The sequence below is a fragment of the Gorilla gorilla genome, chromosome 5, assembly GCF_029281585.2.
Source record: "Gorilla gorilla gorilla isolate KB3781 chromosome 5, NHGRI_mGorGor1-v2.1_pri, whole genome shotgun sequence".
NCBI lineage: Eukaryota > Metazoa > Chordata > Mammalia > Primates > Hominidae > Gorilla > Gorilla gorilla.
In genome coordinates this window covers 124,521,636-124,539,329 of record NC_073229.2, presented here as the reverse complement: position 1 = coordinate 124,539,329, position 17,694 = coordinate 124,521,636, and the positions used below count along the sequence as shown (strand labels likewise).

Here is a 17,694-nt window from a genome sequence, read left to right as displayed (position 1 = left end):
GAGGGTGAATTCTGAGATCACTTACTTTTGACTTTTTCTAATTTTTAGGGCGAGGTCATTGGGATGAAGATAGTGTGGTCAGTTCTCCAGACCCTGGGTCGGCCAGTGAATCAGGTGACCGATATCGTACTGAGCAGTATCAAAGTAGCCCACATGAACCCAGCAAGATTGAAACTCTTATAAGAGCCACCCAGCAAATGATTAAAGAAGAAGAGAATAGATTACAGCTAAGGAAAGCCCCCTCAGACCAACTGGCTTCCATTAATGGGGCTGGGAAAAAACACTCCCTGTGTTTTGCAAACTACCAACAGCCCCCACCAACAGGTGAAGTCTGCCATGGCTCTGCTCTTGCCAACACTTCACCATGTGACCATATCCAGCAGAGAGAGGGAAAAATGTTGAGCCCCCATGAAAATGACTATGACAACAGTCCCACCGCACTATCTCGGATAAGTAGTCCCAATTCAGATCGCATTTCAAAATCCAGTTTGATCCTAGCTAAAGACTATCTGCATTCGGATATATCTCCTCATCAGACAGCAGGAGACCACCCTACTGTCTCTCCAAACTGCTTTGGCTCTCACCGGCAGTATTTTGATAAGCATGCTTACACATTAACTGGATATGCCCTGGAGCACTTATATGACAGTGAAACCATTAGAAACTATTCCTTGGGCTGTAATGGCTCACACTTTGATGTAACTTCCCATCTAAGGATGCAACCAGACCCAGCACAAGGACACAAGGGAACATCTGTTATAATAACCAACGGAAGCTGATGTTTTGCTGAAATATTTTGTTCTTTAAGGATCTCTGAAACATATTTATAGTTTAATACCCCATTACCAGCATTTACTATGCCACAGATTGTTAGAGAGTATAACTTAAGTTACTGGGTATTTGATACGTGTTCCTATAAAATCAAAGAAAACATAGCACTAGCATTCAGGGTTATACACGGAAAAGGGAGCTAAATTGAATACACAAATTTCCCCTCTAATTATATGGGAACCAGAATAGATAAATTTTGACTTGGAAAATATTCATGTAGATCAAGTGTGCATATATACTACATGAGAGGACTGATGAATGACAACATTGCATTGTGACTATCCAGTGATCCTCATACACACAAACTATTACTTACAAACTGTGGTATACATTTTACATATGGAAATATAGGCTATGTAATGTAAATACATCAAAAATGGGTAATTTTCTTTGACTCTGTCACACTAAACTTCTTAACGAAATTTCCATTCCCAAAATAACTGAGAAAGAGAGAGATACATCTTATAAACTGACTTCTTTGTGGTTTCAAATCAGCCAGCTCATTTGGTTCAGGCATAAATTAGAGAAATGGTTCTGGATATGGTGCAAAAATGAGTTTTCACCTGGTATCCATTATAAAAAATCAGGAAGAGGTAATTTTTCACCTTGCTTTTCAGTTAGACAAGGACCAGGATTGCACTGACATGGCGCTAAGGGTTTTTCTAAGTAAGAACACTGAGATATTGGGACACACATCAAAAACTTGGAGTGCTCAATTGGAAGTAGTTCTATGAATATGGAAAGGCCAGAGAGGCAGAGTGAAATAAAATGATATCTCAAAGTTTAACACAATTTAAGGGCTCAGCATAAGTAAACAACATATTTGGGGTTTGCTTGTAAAACCAACTAAATAAAAAATTCAAACCAATTCACCCAGAAAAAAGACCAATAGGTGCAAAAATAAAAGGAAAACCAGTGAAGTGCCACATGACAGCAGTGTAAGTGTTTGAAAACGTTTCAAAGCACATTTGTGCCAATGTGACAACATGTGGAAAGCCTCAGGAGAGAGTCTAAGATAAAAGCTTAGGCTGATAGACAAGTAGTTAAGAGCTAAGAGCAGTACTCTGAAGGAATAGGCAAAATGTTTATTTTCCTTATTGTTTGTAAACAACAAACTTGGTCTTACATCTGTGTGGTATGGTAGAAAGGCCAGCTGACTAGATCTCTGGATTCTAATTTTGGCCCTACCTGTAACTTAATTTTGTGACCACAGTTGTACCATTCACCGTGCCTGGGCTCTAGTTTCCTGGTTTGTAAGGCAGCCCCGGCGTTCATGTTCTGTGATAGAGCAGAACTGAACTTATTACCTAATTAACTCTCTGCTATGAGTTGTCAAGACTGATCATTCTGTTTTTTCTGTACACAGAAGTTTAGATGCTTTGTGACTTAAGCAGGTATGTGGGCTCCTTTAGGCAGGTTACAGTTAACTTTCTAGATTTAGCCAAAATGTAGTTGGTAGAAATTTATGACAGAGAAGAAAAATAGCAAGATTTATTTAATGCTCTATTCTCTAGTAATTAAAGCAAAATTATATAAGTGATTAGAGAGATTTCATAGATGATATTTCCTAGGAGTCCCGTGCCCAAAACTCTTGCCATATTTAAGGAGGGGAATGTACTGGCAGAACTTGACTTACAATTTTGGAAACAGAACATGAAATTGAATACTCAGGGATTAGTAGTATATTTTCATCATTTAACACAGCTATTTCACAGTCCATAGGTAGGTGACAATCTGAATGATAATATGAAAGATGAGTACTGGGTTGTTTGTATATGAAAGGAGAGGCTACATAAAATTAAATAATGTTAACATTTGTGCTGTTAATGCAAAAAAGTGCAAGTAAGTGAGAAAGTTAGTGGTTATATATATTTTCAAAAAATTCAAAGTGCAGTTGACCCTTGAATAACATGGGTTTGAACTGTGCAGATTCACTTATGTGTGGTTTTTTTTCCAATCAAATGCAGATAAAAAACCCAGTATTTGGAGAAATGTGAAACCTGAGTATACAGAGGGCTGATGTTTTGTATAAGTGAGCGCCACAGGGCCAACGGCAGGACTTGAGTATGTGAGAATTTGATTATATGGGGGTAATCCTGGAACCAACTCCCTGTTTATACCAAGGGGTGACCATACAATAAAAACTAAATTTTGAATTATACAAACAAGAGTATTTAGTAATTTTGAGAAAATTATTTATGAGAAATCCTGGAATACATAAAATGGAGTTTTGATCAATTTGCAACATGAAGTAATGTCTTAAGAATGCTAAAGATTTTGTAGAATTCTGTAGATTGATAGATGTTTGGAAGAAAAAATATTTGATGAATATGGTGTATTTTGGAAAGGTAATTTTCACAGATGGGTATTTCTGGTGGCTATATATTCTACCAAATGTGCCAGGGACAGAAGCTAAAAGAAATGGAAACTTAAGAACCAGGGAAAATGAACTGATATTAAAGAAAAGGCTGTCACTAAAGGAATTTCAGTGGAATTTTTATATGGAAGATAGTTAACTGGTGAGAGGAAGAAATTATGAATTTCACAGATGAGAGTAATCATAAGGAATAATGCTCTTTAAAATGACATGACCAATATTTTTAAGAGAATACAGAATTAACTAAATTATATATTGATTCAAAATTTTGGTAGATTGACCCAGTTTTAAGTACATAACCATTTAAAAATTTACTGAATGTCAATAATTTTATAGTAGCAGTTTTATTACATTACATAAAATGTCATATTGACTCACTGTATTGTATAGCTTACATTTTTTGCAATATGGCATGATTATCACAAAATGACCCAAGGTAAGTTAAGACATTTGATGACAATGTACTTTCTTAATATACATGTGAATGTGTTAAAATCTGTTTATAATCTACATTATTTTGTTCTGTGCAGCAACATATTTCCTCATAATGAAGATGTCATCTGTGTCTTTTAAAAATAGTACATAAAATAACTACGTTCCTGATAATTTAATCAGTTAAACTTAATTTGGCTTTAGTTTTAATTCTTGATTTCCATAACTTTGCCAAATGTTGAGAAACATGAAACTTGATTGAAATAGATACAGAAGTATGATTTTCATATCACCTTGGGGATACATAAAAATGTGCTCTATCCAATTACTGGTATAATATGTATCAATTCATTAGATGATACATAGCTCATGGTTTTGTAGAATTCTGGTTTCTAGTGATAATAAGTATCTTTATTGCCCATTTCACCTGCCATACCTACTTTAAAAATTTGGATGACCAAAGAAGTGAATTAAGTTTCCCCAATCTTTCTTGGGAAAATTCTGTTTAAATTGTTGTTGGGAATATATAGATTTGATGTGTTATTTTGGGATGCATAATATTAATGTCACAATCACTACACGTCAGATATTTAGGTGTGCTTCGGTCCACAAGTCTTCTGTCATATTGTGCTCGTTTACCTAAACTGTAATTGCCTGATAAAAGATAATATGACAGTGCTGAGGTGACATTCAAAATGAGACAGGATGCAATAAATGATTGCCTTCAGTATTTACACAGAAAAACCACTTGCTCTTTCTTGGTTATATTTTATAGGGCTAGATTGTTTCCATCGGGCACTATTCTTAATTCACTCTATACCGTGTTGTCACATGCTGCCTCTGGGCAGAGAATCCCACTTAAAATAAGCTTTAGGGGATCTTCTAGAAAAGGGTGGTGTGCTCCAATTTTTATTTCTCCTTCTTATGGGGGATGAGGATCAATTATAGTACAAGACCATTTGGAAAATATGCATAGATATTTTAAAATGAAATACAAGATTTCCGCCCTCAAGATCTAAACCAAATAAGTTTGATGGATGGCAGCACAGATAAAGAAATCTTCTGAATACACATTTGATTTTTATAGCTCTCTCTTTCAAGAGTAGGATATTAATAAGATATTCAGTGCAATCTATCAGTCCTAGTAGTATTTAGAAGTGACAGAGTGAATGCTGATATTTGGAAAACTGAGCATTTGACCATTTTGGGGTCACTCATCTGGCCTAGTGGAATAGCTTGCACTTTAATACAACCAAACGCAGTCTTTCTGATATAAAATGTTTGAATGCCCAGATTTGCTTCCCTAGTTCACTCAAATCATAGATGTTGACATACATCCTGTTTTCATAATGATTTTAAAAAGAATGTAAATCCTATGGTCCTCCAAATAAATGATTCAACGTTTATGTAAATGTCAAGTTTTTGTGAATAGGGATTTATGTCTAAGACAGAAAAATCTATTGAACTAGTTCTTACTGTGGAACTAATTGTGGATAAAACATTCATTATCATCTAAATTTTAAATGAATGACAACAGTTATGGACACATGCAAAAGGTATCAGACATAGAAAATATTCTTGGGGGAAATTTCTGTGTGGTGCTAATTTCTTGTAAGGGTTGTATGGATAGTGCTTAACTCAAAAAGTGAGAGTGTGGTCATTGCCAAATAGGGGTTTGCTCAGAGTTCCTTCTCTAGGACTGTATGCAGAAAGCATACACACACAGAAAAATATGATTTTTATATCATATTCATGAAAATGTGCCATATCCAATTATAACACACACACACACACACACACATAAATAAATAAATGATGGTTCACATAAGAAATCCTAATTGCTAATTTTAAACCAAACATTTGTAGTTTTGTTTATTGCAACTTTGCTGCATGGGACTTTGCTTTCATAAATCTATATGGGGTTGGGGTTAATTTGCCCTAATTTGCTGACCTGGGACACATGTAATCACTGTTAAACTTACACCCGGTAACCCTGATGTGTTTACATTTCAAAAGAAATGAAATTGGCCTGGAAAAAAATTTTGGAAGTACTGTAAGTTTTTTTTCTTTTTTTTCCGAAGGGAAATATTTCAAAAAAGGAAACATTATGAGTAGACACTTCAAAAAAGATAAAATATTTTACATTTGTTTTTTGACTAATGTGCTATAAAAAGGATTATATTTGTGAGAAAAGATACTGATTGCCAATATTTCAAATACCGTCTTGCAATGTATAGTTTTTAGTGACATTGTAGTATAAAGCTGTAATTTGAAATTTTACTTTGGAATGTAAAGTAGAAAATATTAGCTATGTCAATGATATCTTGCAAAGTGTTCCCATTTATAATTATTTATATTGTAAATAGCTTTCTGAAGTAAATTCGAAGTTAATGTGCATAAAATGTATTTATTATGTGAGGAATTTTTTGGTTTAAAATATAGTTACCAATATGCACTTTGAGTCTGGGTTATTCATTGAAAGAAAAATCTCTATAGGACAAAAAAGACTGTCAACTAAAAGAGTACTATAAAGAAACAGGAACCATTTTAGCTCTAGATTCTATTGGAATGGGTAGCACTAAACACACACACACACACACACACACAAATATGTACACACACATACTGTAAGAGACCTGGGAATGGAAGCATATACATATGTACAGCAACTATTAAATAATGGGTCTGTTTTTTATTAGACACTGGAGAATGGGTTTTCAATGTTTCATTAGGACAACTTACGCAGGACTTCTTTGTTAAATAAAGCAGAAAATTTGAAAGTAAAGATTACATTTTTAATGCCTCAGTGAAAAGAAAACCTATAATATTGAGATTATTTAATTTGTTGTCATTTAAAAATACTCTCTGAATAATTTTTGTTTTGGAATCCGAAGTATTTTAAAAATTCAGAATGAAGAATTAAGGTCAAACAAAAATAGATTGCCAGGTAGCAATCTATTCTACCTGGCAATCTATTTTTTTCTCTTTTAAGCATTTTCATAATGCCCAACATGCTTTTCTTTTTCTCCTCTGGGAATTTCTGATTTGCCCTGAAGTATTCAGAAATTGTCAACTATTGGCCAATTTAATGAACTACACAATATCTGTGTAATTCAATGGAAATATAGTTTGTATTTTATAAAGCATTTTTTATGAAGCTGAACAAAATATCAAGATATCATTGTTACTAATATTACAGCATTTATCAAATATTTTCCAATATGATTCTTTGAAATACTTGTTTTAGGGCTTTTGCTTCTGCAAACAAAATTGTTTTCACCTATTTTATTCTCCAAAATAACTGCACTTCCAATTTAATCCACAACTTTTATCGAATACCTATTATGTGTCCCAAATGGGATAGGCGCCAAGAATCTTTGTCATTGCAGGGTGTAATAAGAAAGTACATACAAGGGGTCTTTGATTTTCTCTATGTGCTTTGAAAGTGTAAATTCTTTAGATAATCATAAAAATAACAAGCATTTACTGAACTATCACGTGCTAGGCACTGAATCAAGCTCAGATCATCATAGAAGTCTGAATAAAGACCATCACAGAGGAAGATACCAATATGCTCCATTTGATTAATGAGGGAACTGAGACTCAAAGTCTCACTTGAGTAACTTAGTCACAAAGCTAGTAAGTGGTGAGATGAAATTTGAACTCAGGAAGGTTTACTCTAAAACTTTACCTAACTTCATTCTGCTTTCTTTATATATGTAATATAATATAATATTTCATATAATAAATCAGCCTGCTGGGATCAGTCTGTCTCTGGTTGCCATGGTAATCATGCAACCCACGGGTATTAGGAACTGAGGCAGCCTTCCAGGCCCACCCAACCATCCTTTCTCAATTAACAAAATGCATGTTTCGTATATATATATGTATGTATATATGTATGCATGTATATATGCATGTATATATACACATATGTATGTATATGTGTATATACATACATATGTGTATATATACATATATATGTATGTACATACATATATACAAACATACAAAATACATGTTTCATATATGTATGTATATATGCATGCATACATACATACATATGCATATATACATACATGTATGTATGTATGTATATATGCATATGTGTGTGTGCATGTATATAAAGAAAGCAGAATGAAGTTAGATAAAGTTTTCTTTTACCTAACTTCATTCTGCTTTCTTTATATAGGCTGTTTCTTTCATATATATAGATATGTCTCCTTACATACATTTTTCTTTCCTGCTGAATGAGGGTTCTGATGTTTCTTTTATATGACCATGATACTAAGAAAAGTTTAGGGCACAATAAGATCACAGGAAAGTTATCCTAAAAGTTTCCCCATAATATTTGACTTTTTTTGAGGCTTTCTCAATTAACAAAATGCAAATGGCTTCACTAGTAATTATAAACTGTATACATGTTTTACCTAACATTTTCAGGACATGAGCCAAAACAAACGTTTTACTTTTTCATCACAGTCATTAAATGCTTTGTTTTGTTTCATGGAAAATTTTCCTTCCTCTTTGGATAAAAACCAACCAAAACTCACTCAAGCAAGAGTCAATATGTGTCAGCAATGACTGCATTATTTAAAGGCCTGGTTTTGCTATTTCAACTACCACATTATGTATTTTCCTTATTTGAGGGGGAACTTGTTGTAAGTTATCTGACTGGAAGGCTGCCCTTCTAAATGCAGATGATTCCTGTAGGATGTCTTTAAGCAATGATGCGCACCTGCTGGAATCAGTCTGTCTCTGGCTGCCTTGGTAATTATGTAACCCATGGGTATCAGGAACTGAGGCAGCCTCTCAGGCCCACCCAGCCATCCACCGCCACTGGCCTCTCTGCCTTATAGTGTCAGGAGGGTCAGTTCTCTGTAATACTTCTTGGCCTTTTAATAATTATACTTTATAACTTAATATGTGCTGTATTTACTGATGGAATTAGATCCAGGGTGGGAGAAATGTAAAACACCCCAGCTTTGGGAATTTGTAAATAATCTCTGCTTTGTTCAGCTTCCCGCAGGTCAGGCTCCTGTGTGGGGAATAATTCCATATGGGAATCTTACTTGAGTGCCATCTAACTAGATCTTAAAGGGAATCTTGGCAGTATCTTCCAAGCCATAAGGAAATAATTCTCAGTTTCTGATGAGGCTTTTCTGAGAACTTTGTTTATATATATATATCAACATCAAAAACCCAAACCAACCAAACAAAAAACACCTGAACCTGAGGAGCCCTTTGTGGATGAAGTCTCTAGGGTTCACTTGGAAATGGGTAATTGGGTTCTAACGTAAGAAGAAATCATCCAGGCAATAATTGAGGCTCATTATTCAGTGCATTTCTACATTTCTAATTTCCAATTTCAGCCCTTGTGTGAGTCACATGCCCCATTAGTTAGGCTAGACAGGGCTTGTCCATGGTAGCATGCTAAAACTATTTTTTAATTTAAAAGGTCACAGGCATGTTTTTAATTCACATTTGCAATTCTGTTACATAATTAAGGGTTGTCGATAGCTAAGAAAAGTTTTTTCAGGGTGGGGAGTAAAAGAGATGATCGGGCTGGCTTTTACACTGCTTAAATATGCCTTCCAGGCTCACAGGTTCCTTGTTTAAATATACCCATGTCTGTTATCTAATTGACCTTGCTAGTTTCCCTACATAAAATTAAAATATATATAAGAGATGCCTTGTAATGAATGACACAGAATGTCTTGTTTTTGAAATTTATTTTTATTTCATGACACTGCTGTTTCTTCATGTAATGGAAATAAAATGGCTTAACAATTCTGCCACTCTTTCATGCCCAGTTTAGTTGGTTTATGGCCAGGTTTCCTTCATTAGAGATATGTCATATTTCGTTGCTCCAAATTTTTACTTTTTTCCCAAGCTCCCCTTACCCTGCAGACATCATGTCATTTTACTTCAGGGACCATCTCTAAATGATAAGGACTTAAAAATACGTATATAACCATTATGCCACTTCATACCTACCAAACTTAACGATAACTTATTGTCATCCAATATGTGGCACTTTTTGAAAGGAGGCTATGATCAGGCATGAATTTGTTTCCTTCTGTTTCAAGGTCCTCATGCCTCCCTTTGGACTTTCTATCTTTGATGCTTCCACAGCTCTCTTTGTCTATTCACATTTCTCCCCCTTCTCTCATTTTTGACCCCTCTCAGCTTCTTCCCAGGATATTTAGCTACGCCAGTGTTCTTTTAATGCATACTACATACATGCATACACACACATGCACACACTCCCAGATGGGCCCAGTCTTCAGGCCACAGGCCTCATAGCTGCTCGCTTACTCTTGCTCAACCCTCACAGCAGCTGTTTTCCATTCCAAGAGCATCCTAAATCCGACTCTTAGGTGAAGACGGAGTGCTTTATAGTCCTGCCTTCCTGAAATGTTTCAGTATCTCTTCCTAACACTTCAAAATGCGTCTGTATCTTCGCCCTTCTTTTCTGCCTGCTTATCTCATGAAACAAGTGATTTTCCTTTCCAAGAGTAACTCCTTTTCCTGTAATACTGATTTAGTGACATTGCTAATCGTTCCCTTCTTTTCTCTATTCACTGACTCCTTTGTTTCTGCTAGATATGCTTCAGTCTCTCAATTTAAAAAAAGCAAGAAGAACAAAAATAAGGATAGCCATTTGGATACTATCCTCTCTCTTCCTATTACCAACAAAAAAGTTTACTTATTTATGTATTTAGATGACGTGATACACTACTTACTTTCTATTTTACACACACTCCCAAACTTTAAGGTACAATTTTCCCCTTTTATCTTGTGGTTCCCTTATGCACAAGTCATCATCAGCTCTTCATTGTCTTTCATATAGCATCCTGACCCCTTTTCTTGGTATTTAAGATTTCCTCCAATCTAGTTTCCACTGCCATTTTCTTTCTTTCTTTTTCTGAGACACGGTCTCATTCTGTCACCCAGGCTAGAGTGCAGTGGTGTGATCATGGCCCACTGCAGCCTTGACCTTCTGGGGTCAAGGCCTGTGCCACCACACATGGCCAATTTTTCTATTTTTTGTAGAGACGGGGTTTTGCCATGTTGCCCAGGCTGGTCTCAAACTCCTGAGCTCAAGCAATCGGCCCACCTTGGCCTCCCAAAGTGCTAGGATCACAAGTGTGAGCCATTGCACGTGGCTCTACTGCCATTTTCAAAATCATCTTCCACTACTCTCCTACATAATTAGTCTACACCCAACACACAGGTGTACTCGTTGTCCCATATCACATCATCTGTCTCTCAGAGGCTGGCAGTGTAGCCTGTGTGCATGTGCTTACATGCTAAATCAAACCTAGATTTGAATCTCAGCCCTGCTACTTACTAGTGATGCAACTTTGAACACTCTGGCTTGGTTCTTTCCTTGGTAAAATGGGGATGCAGAAGATTCATATCTCAAAAAACCCTTATGAGCAGTCAAGGAAGCAATGCTTGTGGCACCCTCAGTATACAGCAAGTGCTCAACAGATGTTAGCTATTAGTGTTAGGGGTCTCCAAGAATGCACTTCCCCTTCATTCATCATTCAGTCAGTGCTTAACTGACATTTATCAAGTGCCTCCACGTACTGATTGACATTCGGCTAGTCCCAGGCCACTACAGAAAAAAATCTGTGTAGCCCCTGACACACAAGGCTCACAACTGAGGAAGGTGGTGAGGGATAATCTCAAATGCCCTTCAGTCCTTTCCACCTGCGTAGATGCCGCCCTTCCTGTGAAGCCTGCCTGTCGTGGCCCTCTCCTTGACTGACCCCTATGCACTGCCTCGGGTTGCACTTTTTTTCTGAACTCCAAATGTTCCTGGCCAGCTTGCCAGCTGTTTTCTTGTGCTCTCTAGTATGTTTGTGTGGGCTCTTTCATCAGCAGCAAGGCCTTCAATGCAGGGACCGTTCCCGGTGCCTTCTGTTACCTTCAGCCCTAGCCCCTATAACAGCACCTGACACAGGAGAGAAACATGATAAATATGCTGGGTGAGTGACTATGTGCTGCCTTGCAAATGGTCATGTATTTCAGATTATTTCATCTGGTCTTCAGTCAGCATTACAAAACCTCCAGTGGCTTGTGCAACCCCAAATAATCTCTGGATTGTATAAACAGGATTACAGCTTCTTCATGTTTTCTTTCTTTTTGTTGTGGCGGCAGAGGGAGGATTGCAAGTTGTTTTCAACATTCTGATTTTAAATCCTGAACAGTAATCATTCCGAGTCTCATCTATGTTAATGATTTTTACTTACAACTTGCATTCTAAAGGAGATTATATATGAGACACATTGGCACAGTCTTTGGCTTATGGTGACTGAACACCATTGTGTTCCACCTCTTCTTCCCTCTCAAATCTACGTTTTCCCCTAATTTGCCCCCAAATCTCTTTCTGCATTTGTGATGCATATTCCATATTGCTAAATTGTATTCCATGACACAAATCCATTTTAAAAAACACTTTTCCCAAATCTTACTCCGTTACTGAGATACCACCATAAATTCCACTTCCTCCCTTTCTTCCTTCAAATTCCCCCCAGATTTCCTTTCTTCTGTTCTATACATCTTCCACACTGCCGACAGGGTCTTCTTCCCAAATAGTTTATGTCATTCATCTGCTTAGAAAGCCCTTTTATGTCCCTATAGCAGCTGAATGAAATTTAAATCCCTTAGCCTGTCACATTGGGTGCTTTACAACTGAGCCCTAAACTACCTCCTCAGCCTTATCTCCATCTGTCACCTTGGATACCCTAGGTTTTTGCTGTACTGAGTTTTTCACTCTTCATGCAATATGCCCTGGCTTTCACTATCCCAGGCCTTGGCACACACTGTTCTCTGGCTGGAATGTTCCACAACCACTATTTATTGGGAAAATTCTTCACCCTTCAAGGCACATAGTTCTCACGTGATGTTTAGTTCTCGTTGGGAAAGTTTTATACTTCCTTTCTTGGCTCCCACAGTGCATGGTTCATATTTCTGTTATATATTTATTGAGTGTACTATGAGTTATAAGATTTAAAAAATTATAAAAATAAAGGACTAGTTAAAAATTGATGTAATACACAATTGATGTATTGATGTAATACACAAATGTGTACAGTAAAGAGAATACATACAATTTTGCAACTTCTTTTTTTCATTCAACAATATATCATAGGCATCATTCTATATGAGTTCATATAGCTCTCAATTATCTTTATAGTATTTTATTGTATGGACTTGCTATAGTTTACTTATGGAAATCTGTCTTTTTGACAGACATCTACTTCTTTCCAATTTTTGTGTATTATTTTACATCATGTACATATATATACAATAAACATCTTTGCAAAATGGATTCCTAGAAGTAAAATTGCTGCTTCAAAGAGTATCTTCAATTTTGATAAGTATTATCAAATTGCCCTTCAAAGACATTCTAAAAGTAGACACTCCCTTCAACAGGATATGAGACCATACCCTTGTCCTTTAATAAAGTTTCATAGTTTGTTTCGTATAAGTTTTAGGTATTTCTTAACTTGATTCTTGGGTATTCAATAATTTTTTGAACTATTAATATCAACAAGTGGATCTTTTTCTATAACTTTTTTTCTCATTTGGAATTGATAATGTACAGGAAAGCATTTGATTTTTGCATATTTACCTTATACAAATAGTCTTTTATTGACTTCATCATTTCTGATAGTTTTTAGTTGATTTCTCTGGATTTTCTATGTAGACAATATTTTTCAATATTTAAATATTTCTTTTTTGAGTTTTAGATAACTATATTTTAAAAAATCAATATCATGCTTGATTTTATCAACTGCCTTTTGGTAGTCAAGAGGACAGTACTTTTTTTCCCTTAATTTCCTAATTTGAGATATTCTTTCTTAATGTTGACATATTCTTGAATTCCTAGCCAAAACCTGCTTGGTAAAATTATTCTTTTAATATATTTCTATATTCAGTGTGCTAATGTTTAACTTCATATCTTTTCTTCTGTATTTTCTGTTGTAATTCATTTTCTTATTTTTGTCCCTATTTGAATATGGGCCTTTTGAGGGCAGGAAGCATACATCATTCAGCTGTAAATGCCCCACACCACATGTAACTCTAGGTACACAGAGTAGATGCTAAAACCATGCCTTGTCTTTGTGCTCTGTAGACCTAGATTCAACCCACAATTCTAACTCTTCCTAAAAATGTGAGCAGGTCACTTGACACTGTATCTGTTTCTTCATTTGTAAAATATGATATTACCTCCCCAAAGGACCCATGTAAAGATTAAATGGAAGAACATATTTAAAATACCTATGGCAGTGTTTAGAGCGGTGAAGGTAATTAAAGTTAACTCCCTTCTTTTTCCTTTTTTTTTAATTATTATACTTTAAGTTTTAGGGTACATGTGCACATTGTGCAGGTTAGTTACATATGTATACATGTGCCATTTAAAATAGAAAAATAACCTGGGTTTACCTGTCATGGCAGAATTATCAGGGCAATCCAAGAATTTTTTTGCAGGTAAGATTATGAGTGACTCTAAACCTTCACTCTCCCACTGCAAAATGAACTAATGGATGTCAGCCTTCTTTTGATCACTGTCAACGAGTAATATTTGTTGGACAGATTATAATTACAGCTTCAGAAAACCTTAATATAGTATAGATATCACTGTCAATTAGTAAGAAATTTATACTGAAATTATAGGTCATTACTTCATATTTCCTACTTCAACCACATGTATGCAGACATGAACAGAAATACATACACATCTTTTTCACTTTTGCTTTTAGACTATCTCTTACATGTCCTGAAAGACTAGGATTGCTACTGACTTATTAAGTCACCAGTTCAGCAATAAGCTTGAGAATTTTATGATGAGAGTGGTCTAATTTGGACTTTTTATTTTTACAAGAAGAGAAAAATAATACCCGGATTGTTTAAATCTGAAACCTTTCTCCACCAAACTTAAATATTAATGTTTTCTCATATACAGGAGAATACATTCTATTGCCTATGCATGAAGCTGAATCAATGTGTCAGTAAAACCCTCTGGTGTCATCTCGCTGAATGGTTTCAAATAGGAATACAAAGCCCAGATGAAACTAAGATGAGATAGTAGAAATTGTGACAGGGCTATTTTTGAAATGATGCTCTTAGGAAAAGCTGCTGATTGAAATCAATACCTCAAGACCCGGAATTTGAAAAGACTATTTCTGAGACCTGAGAGGGTCACTGAATAGAAGTGTCAGTTGATGGTATTCAGACCATGCAATTGCTTTCACCAAGGTGCCTCTGTGTTTACTTAAGTGACTTGTGGTAGCTGGTGGCTGAGCATACATTGAGAGAGTCTCCCTCGACTCAGGCTCAGGGGAGGAGGGGACTAGAGGGGACGTTGTCTGTGGTTTAAATGAGGAAGTCCTAGTGTGCTATATTAAAGGAAATGAATTGAACTGGATTTTCTTTTTTATTTATCCTTGGGAGAAAAAAAAAATCTGTGAAAGATGTGAAGAATATAAACCTTTTAAATATTTTAAAAATTAGTGTACCCAAACCTTGTAATATTCTTCTCAAACCAAGTCCTATTTAATATATTATAATTGATCAGGAAAAATTCATTTGCACAGATTCCTGCTAACGTTTCCAATTTTCTCCAAGGCACATGGAGTCATTTTCTTTCTGTTAAGTGTGAAATTTTGTTTGCGGTGATGTCCTAGGGTGTGGGGTAACACAAAAGCTATTCATGCAATTTCAAGATGCTTTATATAGAAGTTGCCAGATCACTTAATTATACTGAGTAAGATTTGAGACTATTTTTTTGGGTGGGGGGAAATGTGGATTTTAATGAAGCTATTAGTCTGTCAGTTTTTTACAGCACTAGATTGTAAATTTTAAATTATAGAAAAATTTGATTTATCTATTTTTGTATGTGAAAGTGAATCAATCACATTTCAGCATCCTTAGCATATATGGTATATCTTGACTATTAACTTTGTTCTCTATGTTTAGGATAGTTCATTTGAATGAAAATGAATTTCTTTTTATTCCAAGTGCTCTGAACCCAGGTCTCCACTTTCCCACTACCCATGGGACTATCCCAGATTCATGTGCATGTTACAAGTACAGATGGCATCGCAGACAGAGGAGTAACAATCCCATCCCCCCATTGCCACCCAGACTCTGTCACATGCTGCAGATTTGGACATGCTCTTCAGAACTATAAACTTGGTCAAATTGCATGTGAATGAAACTTTGGACATGGAATCAAGGTTTTAAAATGTCAGAAGAACAGTTTGGAAAGTGAAGCTGTCCCATCAGCTGCCTTAGTCATGTAAGACCATGTTTTAAAAGGGTAGACTCTGTTGTTGCGGACATTGTTCTAAGAAACTCTTCCGGTAGAAAGGCTGTGAACATAGAGATAGGTGTGAGATAAGGCAGGACTGGGTGGTCAGGAGCACTGGGAGGAAAGCAATCAGCAAGAGGTGTCATACGTTGTCCACTGTGTCTGTGTGGCAACACATCTGACCTGGAATCAGAGCCCGATTCTTGAACATTTACATTGTAAAATTACTATAGCTATAAGGATTCTGCCCACAAGACCCACCAATGAAAGTTTGCCTACTAGGTCTCTATAGCTTATATACATGCCTGCCGAAAGTGATGTGGATAGGCTGGAAGTCCAACTGGAAATTTTCTGCCATTTCTGCTTTTGGATATTTTGGAATCTGAAAACTCATAAGATCATATAGCCTAAATGTGACAAGTCCTTGAACTCTAAGTCTTAGTATCCACAACCATAAAATGGGAGGAGTTTCTACTTTAAAGGATTGATATGGGGATTTAAAGTAATATCTTCAAAACGTGGTCGCATAGTTTAACCCAGGACTTAATTAGCTCATCACTCAATAGATATTATGACCAGTACTATCGTAACTATAATTATTATTCTGACATTGTTCTTTGACCTAAATTCTATTTCTAGGAATAACCTGAAGTCAGAATATATATGGGTAGTTTTTAGTTCATGAGATTTTAAAGGATATTGCATCCCATCAAAAGCGTTCTTTATAAAAGGAAGAAGAAAACGTTGGAATGTATGTCATAGTTCTATTTTTATTGCAGTTCTTTAGTGGAATTCCAATATTATTAAGCATGTTTTATGTTTACAGAATTATTTAGGGTATAATCAAGAATACCATAATACTGTCTTCATAAATGGGCACTGTTTAAAAACTTGGCATAATTAGCAGGAAGATATTCATAGTGTAGGTCTGACATTATTATGACTGCAATATAAATTCCACGAGGTGAAGAAGACTCAGAGAAAGAAGGCTACAAATTTATCATAGTATGATGCATTTGCAATATGGATTGTACTTATCTTTTTATTTGCCACAGACAATGTAAATTAGGAACATCCGAACAAGGATTCAAATAATTTAGCATCTGTAGCTCACTATAAAATATGCTGTTCTGATGCCCAGAGAGGAAAAAGAAATTTACTGTTTTCTAACTCTACTGATATGATTTGGCTTGGGGTCCCAGAGGTAGCCTCCTACCAATGATGGACAGGGAGTCATTTTGAAAGAAAAATGGGAAAATGGCTGTGGATCACATTATTATTTCTTCCTCTTCTCCCTTTAGTAAAAAACACTTTCTTCTTTGATCCAGATTGTAACGATGAATAAAATCCTTTAGAGGAGGTGAAGTTTGGGGTAATCATATCTTCAACCCATTTTCCACCTTAATGTTATTTATTATTCTCTTGCTGAAATCATAAGCTTTAGGGAATGTAATTGAACAATTGAGTATTTAAATTTATGTAAATATCTGAGGTTTAGTGGGGTATTCTTAATGGCTATAAAGATTTCTTCTTGGATAACTTTGCCAGCATGTACAAAGAACTTCATTGTGCTCAGAACAATACTTCCCATGGCAGTAGACAATGGGAAGAGGGCTTGCGACAAGCCTGGAAATTTACCATACATTTTCATGCTTAATCTTCATTAGACAGATGAGGAAACTGAGGCTTGGAGATTTTTAAACGACTTACTCTAGGTCACTTAGGT

The 17,694-nt window shown here is 35.7% G+C and overlaps 1 protein-coding gene across 1 annotated transcript in view; it reads left to right on the top strand.

Moving 5' to 3' along the window:
* SIM1 (SIM bHLH transcription factor 1) overlaps window positions 1-5,044 on the top strand; it is a 79,231-nt gene extending 74,187 nt beyond the window's left edge. The window contains exon 12 of the mRNA XM_063707792.1: window positions 49-5,044. Coding sequence (XP_063563862.1) covers window positions 49-779 — 731 coding nt within the window. The 3' untranslated portion in view covers window positions 780-5,044. The remainder of the gene's footprint in view (window positions 1-48) is intronic.
* Window positions 5,045-17,694: the final 12,650 nt, after the last annotated feature.